The sequence below is a fragment of the Oenanthe melanoleuca genome, chromosome 14 (genome assembly GCF_029582105.1).
Source record: "Oenanthe melanoleuca isolate GR-GAL-2019-014 chromosome 14, OMel1.0, whole genome shotgun sequence".
NCBI lineage: Eukaryota > Metazoa > Chordata > Aves > Passeriformes > Muscicapidae > Oenanthe > Oenanthe melanoleuca.
The window spans coordinates 13,248,174-13,260,638 of record NC_079348.1 but is presented as its reverse complement, the minus strand read 5'-3'; the positions used below and the strand labels follow the sequence as shown (position 1 = coordinate 13,260,638).

The window sequence follows — 12,465 nt, the reverse complement described above, 5'->3', positions numbered from 1 at the left end:
CTTTTCTCAAGCAAAAATCCCAACACTCCCTTACAGGTCAGCTTAGTTGAGGACTTCAGACCTGTTTACACTCAACCACAAACTCCCTGGAGATGGAGTTTCTACTTCTAGAGCTCAAAATCTTTGCTGCTTCCTCTCACAAGATGTTACTCTTTGTAATAAATTCCTGGGGCATGAGAAGGGAATCCCCTGGGGAAGTGCCTGTCATTTTCTAGGAACTCTGACATCACCAAAATCCCTGTCAGAGCAGTCTGTGTGCTCAAAGCTGGCAATGTCCTCATCTGATTTAGAAGACTTCCCTGAAGTCAGCTCTCCTCATCTGATTTAGGAGAAGACTTCCCTGAAGCCAGCCCAGAAGCTTGAGCGCACAAAGCTCAAGGGATGGAAAAGGACTATTCTAATTTTTAGCTTCAATTTGTTCACTACTTGTTCGTTTGCCCCTGTGTAATACTGTCCTTGGATTTTCAGAGCTCTCCTTCTAAGAGGAAAACCAATAAACCCTTTCCGTCCCCATTCTCCATTGATTTAGCCTTCAACTCCACTTTTAAAGATATCAGCTCATCTCCAGTCAGCCCTTATGGATTACTTTCTTGAAATGCTGTTTCTAGTTATTTTCCTCTTGAAAGAGAGAAAGAAAAAAGACATTAAATGTCAAAGACCTGAGCATAAATTAAGCTTATCTAACAGAACACAGAGTCAGATCCAGAATGTGTTACAATACCTATTTTTTTCACAGCTTGGGTCTCTTGGAGTTGCTTGTTTCCAAGAAAAGCATTCCAATGTTCAGTGTGTGTGGATGGATGCTGTAGGACATGCCACCTCCAGACTGACAGCTGCTCCAAACACATGGGGACATGAAAATATTGTCATTGGCTTAGTGACTGTCTGGGCTGCTCCTTTTCCCTTCGACTAAGCAGCCTTGCAGCCTCAGAAGGGGTGAGTTTGGGCCAGGGAGTGTCTCTCCTTGACTGCAGAGCTGGAGCTGGGGCTGAAGCTGATGCTGGAGAAGCTGAAGGTTCCTCCACTTGCAGGGGCAGTGCTGCAGGTGGATCACGAAGAGCAGACAGAAGATACAGCTGCAGTGGCATCTGCCTCATGCTGTGTGGCATCCAGAACCCATGGGATTCAGAAAAGTGGGGGTTGTGTCTGTGCTGAATCCTGAGGGACCACGGCCGTGCAGGGGCCAGGGCTCTGTCTGAGTCAGTGACTCTGAGTGTGGTGTCTGTGCCCCTGTGATGGTTAGGGCTGACCATTTCTGCTTCTTGCTCTTTGGTCCATGAGTCCTGAACACAGCCCTTCATGAGGAAATCAGATAAAACAGGAAGACCCTATTCTGGAGAGTGTATTTCCTACAGTGTTACCAACAGGCCTGTGGAGAAGTCTGGATTATATGCTGGAAGTATCCTTCTCTGAGGTAATAACCTGAAAAAATAAATAATGGTGGCCTGTGCTTTAACAGTGCTGACCCATGAATTTTGATAAATACATTTCTACTATTAATAAAGGCACTGAGCTGCTCAGCTACTGAGGGATGTCTAAAAGCTTTCTGGATGAGCAGCTGCAATGCACATTTTGCTGTATTGCTTTCCATAAATCCATAGCTGGGATCCTCCTGGCCATGTGCAAAAGACTCTGAAGAGCACAGAGCTGGCACAGTCTGCTCCCCTATCTCTGTTTGATCCTAGTACAAGGAGTAAAAAAGTGACACTGACTGGAAAACTCTCTGTTTTAACTATCTCCAGCTAGATCTTGATTGAATTGTGTCCAGCCAGCAGCTTGACTTGAAGTCATTGTGACAGGGGACAGAAGAGTATAATGAAGAACTGTACCCCAGGACTAGGCACCAAAACTGCTGTTAGAGTTGCACGTGTTTAGCTTTTGACAGAACAGTCAGATGATGCTCCATCACTGCAGGAGACTGCTGAAAGGATGTTTGATGTACTCTGGAACTTTGCTATGTGCAGCTCTCAGTGTTACTCACAAAAGGAAAAACAGAAGGTGAATCCTTTCAGTGTAGATAAAGAGGGTGACCTGGATAGAGAAATATGATGTAAAACAGAGGAGGCTGAACTTAAACTAGCTATTACAGCTCAGGAAAAAGATGCTGGAATCCTCAATGATGGTTTGCCAAAACTGTAGCCTTGATGTGCAGAAGGGAATAAAAAAGCCAACAAAATACAGTGATGTGATCACGAAGGGCTTATGATTGCTAAATAAGAAACAGAGTATCTCCTGCCTGTTGTGTAGCAGCTTGGTGTACTCACTTCTGTGCAGGTCTGGCCTCTAATCATAGAATCCTAGAATCCTAGAATAATTTGGGTTGGATGGGGCTCTGAGCAACCTGACTAGTGGAAGCCTGTGGCAGGGGGGATGTATTAGACAACCTTTACAAGTCCCTTCCAATAAAGACAAATTCTTTGGTATTTTTATTTATTTATTTATTTATTTATTTATTTATTTATTTATCCTCTTCTTCATTTATGGATTCTTAACTACTCTACTTCTATACTCCTTCTTCTTACTACTCTTTCCTTTCTTCTACATATTCTAAAATTCAAATTCTTATTCTTTTTAATCTTCTTTATGCATTTTTAACTTCGAATTCTTATTCATATTACTCTTCTATTCCTATATCCTAAAATTATTACTCTTATTCTTATCCTCTTCTTCTACTCCTATTTTAAAAATTATTTTTCTTATTACTATTCTATGCATTTTATAAGTATTCTTCCTCTTCTACGTCTTCTTCATTTTTTTGCCTTATTTCTCTTTGCCGTCTTTGTCTATGCCATTGTCTTCTTCGTTTTATCGTCTTCATCTTCATCATCTGGTCTTCTTGTCTTTGCCATATTAGTCTTCTTCGTCTTCTTTGTCTTCATTGTCTTCCTCTTCTTCGTTGTCTTTGTCGTCTTTGTGTTCGTCTTCCTGTCACAGTTTGTGGCCCGGCTCCCACGGGTGTTGGCAGCTCCGGGTGTGCCCAGCCCTGCAGGGAGGGAGGCTCTGGAGCAATCCCTGCTGTGGGTGCCCTGATTCACTCCTCGGGCCGTGGCCTCAGGCAGGGCCAGCGGAACAGCCCCTGCAGCGCCTGCAGCGCCCGCCTGAAGCGGGAGGGGCGTTTCCTGGGGGCGGCCGGCTGCCCGCGCAGGGCCTGGGCTCCCAGCTCGGCAGGCCAGGGCCTGGGGGAGCTGTGCACTGAGCTCCCTTCCCTTCCTGCTGGAACTGCTGCTTCCCTTTCTGCAGCAATCCGGTGTTCCAGGGCATCCTGCTCCTCCTGCTGCTGCTGCTTCCTCAGTGCCTGCATCTGCGGCTCAGCGTTGCTCAGGGGCTTCCTGGTGCTCCGTGTCCCCAGTGATGTGCAGCCCTCACTGGGGACAGAAGGAGCTGCTGCCATTTTGTCCTGAACAGCCAGAGCCTGGGGAGGCTCCTCCACATCCTCAGTAGCTCTGCTTGGGGGCACAGCTGCCAGCTCGGAGTCTGTGGGACTCCATAGGGCACGAGAGGCACTGGGCAGGGCAGGGGCTGCCTCTGCTGCCACCTCTGTGCCCAAGAGCTCTTTCTGTCGGGGCTCCAGCTTCTCCTTGCGCCTTTTCACTTTGGACAGCCTCTGGAAAACGCAAGCTTCGGTCTTTTCCGCCTCTTCAGAGCCATAATCTTTGAGGACATTGGGTTCCAGCCATTCCAGCACCTTCTGATGCCTCGACATTTCCTGCAAGTCTGGCAGTTCAAGTGACAAGCTTGAATCTCTGTCCATATCACCGAGCAGGGCCCTCCTCGTCAGCTCCTTCTGCTCACATTCTTCCCACAGGGAGAGCAGTTTGCTGTCATATGCTTCCCATGGGGACGCGTCTGGGAGATCAGAGTCTTCCCCAAAGCATGGCTCTGTTTCAAATTTGACATATTCTGGGGAAAGGCTCTCATCCTTGTAGGAATCCCCTTGGGGCAGTTCTTTGTCACTCTCACTCTCTCCTTGGGATGCCTCTTCTTCATGATCTTCTTCAGGTGGGGACAGCTCCTTGACACTCTTGCTGTCCCCTGGGAAGAGCTCGATGGCCTCTGCAGCTCTGGACAGCTCCTGATCGCTTGTGCTGTCCTCTGGACCAACCTTGATGGCCTGTTCCACTGAGGACAGCTCCTCATCGCATGGCTTGTCCTTTGGAACGACCACGATGGCCTCTTCTACTTGGAAGAGGTCCTGGTCACTTTTGCTGTCTGCCGAAATTACCTCAATGGCCTCTTTCCCTGGGGACAGCTCCTTGTCACTCCTGCTGTCCTCTGGAGTGACCTCAAAGGCCTCTTCCCCTGGGAACAGCTCCTTGTCACTCGTGGTGTCCTCTGGAGTGACCTCAATGGCCTCTTCCCCTGGGGACAGCTCCTTTTCAGCCCTGCTGTCCTCTGGAATGGCCTCAATATCCTCTTCCTCTGGGGACAGCTCCTTGTCACTCCTGCTGTCCTCTGGAATGGCCTCAATATCCTCTTCCTCTGGGGACAGCTCCTTGTCACTCGTGGTGTCCTCTGGAGCGACTTCAATGTCCTCTTCCACTGGGGACAGCTGCTGGTCACTTGAGCTGTCCTCTGAATAAACTTCAGTGGCCTCCTCTACCTGGGACAGCTCCTGCTCACTCTCGCTGTCCTCTTGTAAGGGCTCGATCTCTTCTAACACTTGGAAGAGACTCTTGTAACTGCTGTTTTCCTTTTTGGTATGTTTGCTGTCCTTATTCTGTTTCTCTGGTGCTGTGCCCCTGAGGCTGTGCTCCGTGGCTGCAGCCCCCGTGTGGATGGGTGGCACAGGCAGAGGCTGTTGGCTCGGGGATATATAGAATGCGTCCTCCCGGCCGACCCAGAGCCGGGGCAGGATCACCCTGGGCAGGGGGGTGTATGGCTGCGGAGAACAGGGGCTGCAGGGCTGCGGCCCCTTCTCCCCTGCACTGCCCAGCTCTGTGCCCCGGCTCTCGTTGTCCCTGGGGCGCAGCAGGCGGGGCAGTGATGGCGGCCGTGGCACAGGTGGCAGCGGTGGCAGCCTGTCCCCACAGAGGGACAGGGCCTGGCTGCGGCTGCCCTGCGGCGCTGCCTGCGGCTGCCGGGGCTGCACCTCTGGGACCGTGCGTAGTTGGAGATTTTTGGGTCCCGCCTTTGGCTGCCCGAGGTGCACTGGTGGCAGCTTGAGGGGTGCCTGTGAGGAGCAGGATGAGGAGGAGGCGTGGGATGGAGAGGGCTCCCTTGGCAGAGCGAAGATCCTGGCCCTCTCCATCTGCTGACCGCTCCTCCCTGCCTCATCGGTCACACTTTGCCTCCTGCGCAGGCTCAGCAGCGGGCCTTGGTTGGCCTGGGAGCGGGGGTTCTTCTCCATCTTCTTCCAAATTCCAGCGTCCTCAACTTCAGACGTGTCCAGGGAGCTGCTTCCTCCTCAGAGAGAGACTCTCCTTGGACTGAGCACTCCAGGGCTCTGCGCCCCTTAAATACCCCCAGGCCAGGGTGGGGCCCTTTGATGTCACAAGGGTCTCTGGCCACCACCATGTGCCACATCACAAAGGGCCATGACACGGGTCACAAAGGGCCACCCCCGGCGCCCCATGAGCGGTGGAGCAGGCAGGAACTGGCACGAAGCAGCCCCCGGACTTGTGGCCTTGTGGCCTTGTGGCCCCTGCTGTGCCCAGAGCCCTGAGAGGCTTTGGCCACGCTGGCACACGGCAGCCCCAGCCCCAGGCTGCAGAGCCCTGGGTTTGCAGGCTGCGCTGGCCAGGGCACGAGGAAGTGGCCCCAGGGACGTGCCGGGGCCTTGTGGGCAGCGGCTCCGCGTGCGGCGGGAGGCCGGGGAGCAGGGGTGTCCCTCAGGGCTCTGCCCGGGCCCGGGGCTCGTCCCTGCCTTCAGCAGTGCCAGCCGGGGGCAGCGAGCGCAGCCTGGGCGCCTTTGCGGGGCACGGGAAGCTGAGCGGGGCAGGGGCACCAGGCGAGGCCGGGGCCGTGCACGGGCACCCGGCCGAGCTGCACAAGGGGCACGGCGAGAGCCTCCTGCGTTTCCCCGAGCCCAGGGGCGGCTGCTGCACCGGCTCGGGCCAATGGCCGAGCATCGCAGCCACTCTCGCAGGTGTCCCCTGGGCTCTGCGGAGCCACGGGGACAGGGCCCGGGGCCGGGGCTCGGTGCCTGCTGCCAGCAGGGCGCTGCCGAGGGCACCCCGCCCGCCGGGGCCGGGCCCGGGCGCTGAGGGAGCGGCGCCGCCATTGCTGCCGCCCTCAGGGGCTCTGAGGGGAGCGCGGCTCCCGCCAGCCCCGCTCCGCCCGCACGGCAGCACAAACACGGAGCACAGAGACAGACAGCGCTGAAATGGTGTCCGTGCCCTTCCAAATGCACTCAGACAGCGGCCCCAAGGGCTGCGCTCGGCTGCGGCAGCGTCGCCAGGTTCTACAGACAAGCGCCATCGAAACGAGTTCTCTCTCCCACGTTGACTAAAAATTCATTTATTTCTCCCAAAGAGACTGAACCCTGTTTGTGTCATGTCCCATTGCACACAAGCAGCCCCGATATCACTTCCGTGGGTGCTGCTCCCTCAGGAGGAAGGGGGTCCCTGGATCCCTCTGCAGCCGAGCACAGCAGTGCTGAATGAGGACAAGGCGAACCCCAACTCCCGGCCACCCAGCCCCTGGCCCAGCTGGCCGGGACCCCAGGCTGGCAGGCAGCACCAGGAGGAGACAGCGGCAGGGTCAGTGCCGCCAGTACAGGAGAGCAAGGGGCAGGACTCGGGTGAGGAGAGGAAATGGTGGCAGTTCCTGCATGACCCAGAGCCTTTCCTGAGGAGAAAGTGGGAGGTCTCTTACAGTCTTGCCACTCGTGTGCGTCCAATTTCCCAGGAATTGACCAAATAAAGATTGAAGTAAACAAATTACTGAAGAATTTGTGTATTTTCTAAAAAAGTTTGTTAAGCCTTGAAAGTCTTGAAAATTCCCAGCATGGGGGATGCCAACCTCTCTGAGTAACCCATGCCAATGTTTTATCAGCTCCATTGCGAAAAAATCCTTCCTGATATCTAATCTAAATCAAACCTCTTAGTTTGAAACCATCATCCCTTGTCCTATCACAACAGGACATCTTAGGATGTAAGAATACAGTGGATTTGGAGTCCTGAGCAGGGCAACTGAGATCAAGGGGATGGGGTAGCTGCAATATGAAGGGGTTCTGGGGAGGCTGGGATTTTTCTCTGGAGAAGGCGGAGCAAAACATGTCAGCCCTACAAAATCATAAAGAGAAAGTGGACGTGGTGCGTGATGCGAGTTTAAGGCCATTGATCAGTCTGGTAGATTGATTTCAAATGGATAAAAAGGACTTTATTTGGAGCAGGTGGGAGAATGACCTTCTGGAACTCACTGCCACAGGAGGTTGTGGAAACAAATAGGGTCAGCAGGATTATAAAAGGCAGAGCAAATTTATGAGCAGCAGGAAGTCCACAGACAGATGCCGAAGGCAACAGGCAGGAATGTAGCCTCTGGATCTGCTATTACTGCTTGTGTGGGAGCTGGAGGAACACAAGCAAAGCTGTGCCCTCCCCAGATGGTATCTCCTGCTGCTGAAAAATACACAAAAACAACACAGGGAGAGAGGAAGCACTGACGTCACCAGCCGAGCATTCCTTATCATCTCAGCTCCAAGCAAAATCAGATAATCAGATCTCCCAGGTGGTTGCTGTGTGGTAGGAAGACATGGCAACCAAGAGGAAGAAAGATTTTGCATTTTTATTCAATTTCCATCTTTGTAGTGAAAATCTAATCAATGCTCCTTTTCTGTCTTCTACTACTTTTCCTGTTTCCACTTACAAAACAGCCAGTGGAGGAGGTGGGAGGATTCTAAAAAGTTTCAATTCAAGTATATTTCAATCATTCCTTATTTTCAGGCTGTTTGCTAAAAAACAAATCCCCTTTACCTCAAAAACTGATGTAAGCCACCTCCAAACATCCAGTATCTCTGGGAAAAGAGGGAGGGGGATGGGGTCACAGAAACGAGAGCACCATGTCTCTTATCATTAGCAGGGTAAAAGGAGGAAACCAAGGAGCTACAAACCAGTTGGCTTCAAGTAAACAGCAACAAACTTTTAATCAAAGAAAGAAATGAGTAATAGTCATGGCCATTGCCAAGAATGAATCCTTTCAGATGAGTCTGTTTTCCCTCCATGTCAGATTCCAGTTCTTTTTTTACCATTATTTTTTACTCTTCTGTCATCGATAACTTGTGTTGTAGTGGAGAATGTCCTTATTGAGTTCTCAGATGTTCCTGAGTTGGAGGGGCTGCAAGCACTGGCTTAAAATTCAAAAGGATCCACATTTTGCTGTATTGCTTTCCATAAATCCATAGCTGGGATCCTCCTGGCCATGTGCAAAAGACTCTGAAGAGCACAGAGCTGGCACAGTCTGCTCCCCTATCTCTGTTTGATCCTAGTACAAGGAGTAAAAAAGTGACACTGACTGGAAAACTCTCTGTTTTAACTATCTCCAGCTAGATCTTGATTGAATTGTGTCCAGCCAGCAGCTTGACTTGAAGTCATTGTGACAGGGGACAGAAGAGTATAATGAAGAACTGTACCCCAGGACTAGGCACCAAAACTGCTGTTAGAGTTGCACATGTTTAGCTTTTGACAGAACAGTCAGATGATGCTCCATCACTGCAGAAGACTGCTGAAAGGATATTTGATGTACTCTGGGACTTTGCTATGTGCAGCTCTCAGTGTTACTCACAAAAGGAAAAACAGAAGGTGAATCCTTTCAGTGTAGATAAAGAGGGTGACCTGGATAGAGAAATATGATGTAAAACAGAGGAGGCTGAACTTAAACTAGCTATTCCAGCTCAGGAAAAAGATGCTGGAATCCTCAATGATGGTTTGCCAAAACTGTAGCCTTGATGTGCAGAAGGGAATAAAAAAGCCAACAAAATACAGTGATGTGATCACGAAGGGCTTATGATTGCAAAATAAGAAACAGAGTATCTCCTGCCTGTTGTGTAGCAGCTTGGTGTACTCACTTCTGTGCAGGTCTGGCCTCTAATCATAGAATCCTAGAATCCTAGAATAATTTGGGTTGGATGGGGCTCTGAGCAACCTGACTAGTGGAAGCCTGTGGCAGGGGGGATGTATTAGACAACCTTTACAAGTCCCTTCCAATAAAGACAAATTCTTTGGTATTTTTATTTATTTATTTATTTATTTATTTATCCTCTTCTTCATTTATGGATTCTTAACTACTCTACTTCTATACTCCTTCTTCTTACTACTCTACTTCTATACTCCTTCTTCTTACTACTCTTCTTTTTCTTTTCTTCTACATATTCTAAAATTCAAATTCTTATTCTTTTTAATCTTCTTCTTTATGCATTTTTAACTTCGAATTCTTATTCATATTACTCTTCTATTCCTATATCCTAAAATTATTACTCTTATTCTTATCCTCTTCTTCTACTCCTATTTTAAAAATTATTTTTCTTATTACTATTCTATGCATTTTATAAGTATTCTTCCTCTTCTACGTCTTCTTCATTTTTTTGCCTTATTTCTCTTTGCCGTCTTTGTCTATGCCATTGTCTTCTTCGTTTTATCGTCTTCATCTTCATCATCTGGTCTTCTTGTCTTTGACATATTAGTCTTCTTCGTCTTCTTTGTCTTCATTGTCTTCCTCTTCTTCGTTGTCTTTGTCGTCTTTGTGTTCGTCTTCCTGTCACAGTTTGTGGCCCGGCTCCCACGGGTGTTGGCAGCCCCGGGTGTGCCCAGCCCTGCAGGGAGGGAGGCTCTGGAGCAATCCCTGCTGTGGGTGCCCTGATTCACTCCTCGGGCCGTGGCCTCAGGCAGGGCCAGCGGAACAGCCCCTGCAGCGCCTGCAGCGCCCGCCTGAAGCGGGAGGGGCGTTTCCTGGGGGCGGCCGGCTGCCCGCGCAGGGCCTGGGCTCCCAGCTCGGCAGGCCAGGGCCTGGGGGGAGCTGTGCACTGAGCTCCCTTCCCTTTCTGCAGCAATCCGGTGTTCCAGGGCATCCTGCTCCTCCTGCTGCTGCTGCTTCCTCAGTGCCTGCATCTGCGGCTCAGCGTTGCTCAGGGGCTTCCTGGTGCTCCGTGTCCCCAGTGATGTGCAGCCCTCACTGGGGACAGAAGGAGCTGCTGCCTTTTTGTCCTGCACAGCCAGAGCCTGGGGAGGCTCCTCCACCTCCTCGGTAGCTCTGCTTGGGGGCACAGCTGCCAGCTCGGAGTCTGTGGGACTCCATAGGGCACGAGAGGCACTGGGCAGGGTAGGGGCTGCCTCTGCTGCCACCTCTGTGCCCAAGAGCTCTTTCTGTCGGGGCTCCAGCTTCTCCTTGCGCCTTTTCACTTTGGACAGCCTCTGGAATATGCAAGCTTCAGTCTCTTCCGCCTCTTCAGAGCCATAATCATTGAGGACATTGGGTTCCAGCCATTCCAGCACCTTCTGATGCCTCGACATTTCCTGCAAGTCTGGCAGTTCAAGTGACAAGCTTGACTCTCTGTCCACATCACTGAGCAGGGCCCTCCTCTTCAGCTCCTTCTGCTCACATTCTTCCCACAGGGAGAGCAGTTTGCTGTCATATGCTTCCCATGAGGACATGTCTGGGAGATCAGAGTCTTCCCCAAAGCATGGCTCTGTTTCAAATTTGACATATTCTGGGGAAAGGCTCTCATCCTTGTAGGAATCCCCTTGGGGCAGTTCTTTGTCACTCTCACTCTCTCCTTGGGATGCCTCTTCTTCATGATCTTCTTCAGGTGGGGACAGCTCCTTGACACTCTTGCTGTCCCCTGGGAAGAGCTCGATGACCTCTGCAGCTCTGGACAGCTCCTGATCGCTTGCGCTGTCCTCTGGACCAACCTTAATGGCCTGTTCCACTGAGGACAGCTCCTCATCGCATGGCTTGTCCTTTGGAACGACCACGATGGCCTCTTCTACTTGGAAGAGGTCCTGGTCACTTTTGCTGTCTGCCGAAATTACCTCAATGGCCTCTTCCCCTGGGGACAGCTCCTTGTCACTCCTGCTGTCCTCTGGAGTGACCTCAATGGCCTCTTTCCCTGGGGACAGCTCCTTGTCACTCCTGCTGTCCTCTGGAGTGACCTGAATGGCCCTTCCCCTGGGAACAGCTCCTTGTCACTCCTGCTGTCCTCTGGAGTGACCTCAATGGCCTCTTCCCCTGGGAACAGCTCCTGTCACTCCTGCTGTCCTCTGGAGTGACCTCAATGGCCTCTTCCTCTGGGGTCAGCTCCTTGTCAGTCCTGCTGTCCTCTGGAATGGCCTCAATATCCTCTTCTTCTGGGGACAGCTCCTTGTCACTCGTGGTGTCCTCTGGAGCGACTTCAATGTCCTCTTCCACTGGGGACAGCTGCTGGTCACTTGAGCTGTCCTCTGAATAAACTTCAGTGGCCTCCTCTACCTGGGACAGCTCCTGCTCACTCTCGCTGTCCTCTTGTAAGGGCTCGAACTCTTCTAACACTTGGAAGAGACTCTTGTAACTGCTGTTTTCCGTTTTGGTATGTTTGCTGTCCTTATTCTGTTTCTCTGGTGCTGTGCCCCTGAGGCTGTGCTCCATGGCTGCAGCCCCCGTGTGGATGGGTGGCACAGGCAGAGTCTGTTGGCTCGGGGATATATAGAATGCGTCCTCCCGACCGACCCAGAGCCGGGGCAGGATCACCCTGGGCAGGGGGGTGTATGGCTGCGGAGAACAGGGGCTGCAGGGCTGCGGCCCCTTCTCCCCTGCACTGCCCAGCTCTGTGCCCCGGCTCTCGTTGTCCCTGGGGCTCAGCAGGCGGGGCAGTGATGGCGGCCGTGGCACAGGTGGCAGTGGTGACAGCGGTGGCAGTCTGTCCCCACAGAGGGACAGGGCCTGGCTGCGGCTGCCCTGCGGCGCTGCCTGCGGCTGCCGGGGCTGCACCTCTGGGACCGTGCGTAGTTGGAGATTTTTGGGTCCCGCCTTTGGCTGCCCGAGGTGCACTGGTGGCAGCTTGAGGGGTGCCTGTGAGGAGCAGGATGAGGAGGAGGCGTGGGATGGAGAGGGCTCCCTTGGCAGAGCGAAGATCCTGGCCCTCTCCATCTGCTGGCCGCTCCTCCCTGCCTCATCAGTCACACTTTGCCTCCTGCGCAGGCTCAGCAGCGGGCCTTGGTTGGCCTGGGAGCGGGGGTTCTTCTCCATCTTCTTCCAAATTCCAGCGTCCTCAACTGCAGACGTGTCCAGGGAGCTGCTTCCTCCTCAGAGAGAGACTCTCCTTGGACTGAGCACTCCAGGGCTCTGCGCCCCTTAAATACCCCCAGGCCAGGGTGGGGCCCTTTGACGTCACAAGGGTCTCTGGCCACCACCATGTGCCACATCACAAAGGGCCATGACACGGGTCACAAAGGGCCACCCCCGGCGCCCCATGAGCGGTGGAGCAGGCAGGAACTGGCACGAAGCAGCCCCCGGACTTGTGGCCTTGTGGCCTTGTGGCCCCTGCTGTGCCCAGAG

General features: G+C 52.4%; 1 protein-coding gene across 1 annotated transcript; it reads right to left on the bottom strand.

Moving 5' to 3' along the window:
- Positions 1-9,796: 9,796 nt before the first annotated feature.
- LOC130259420 (transcription factor TFIIIB component B'' homolog) lies at positions 9,797-12,237 on the bottom strand. Its single transcript, XM_056503681.1, has 3 exons — positions 11,203-12,237; positions 10,146-11,084; positions 9,797-9,913 (listed from the first exon to the last, which is right to left on the bottom strand). The coding sequence occupies exons 1-3, from the start codon at positions 12,154-12,156 to the stop codon at positions 9,797-9,799; spliced, it is 2,010 nt and encodes a 669-aa protein (XP_056359656.1). The 5' UTR covers positions 12,157-12,237.
- Between the last annotated feature and the right edge of the window lie 228 nt (positions 12,238-12,465).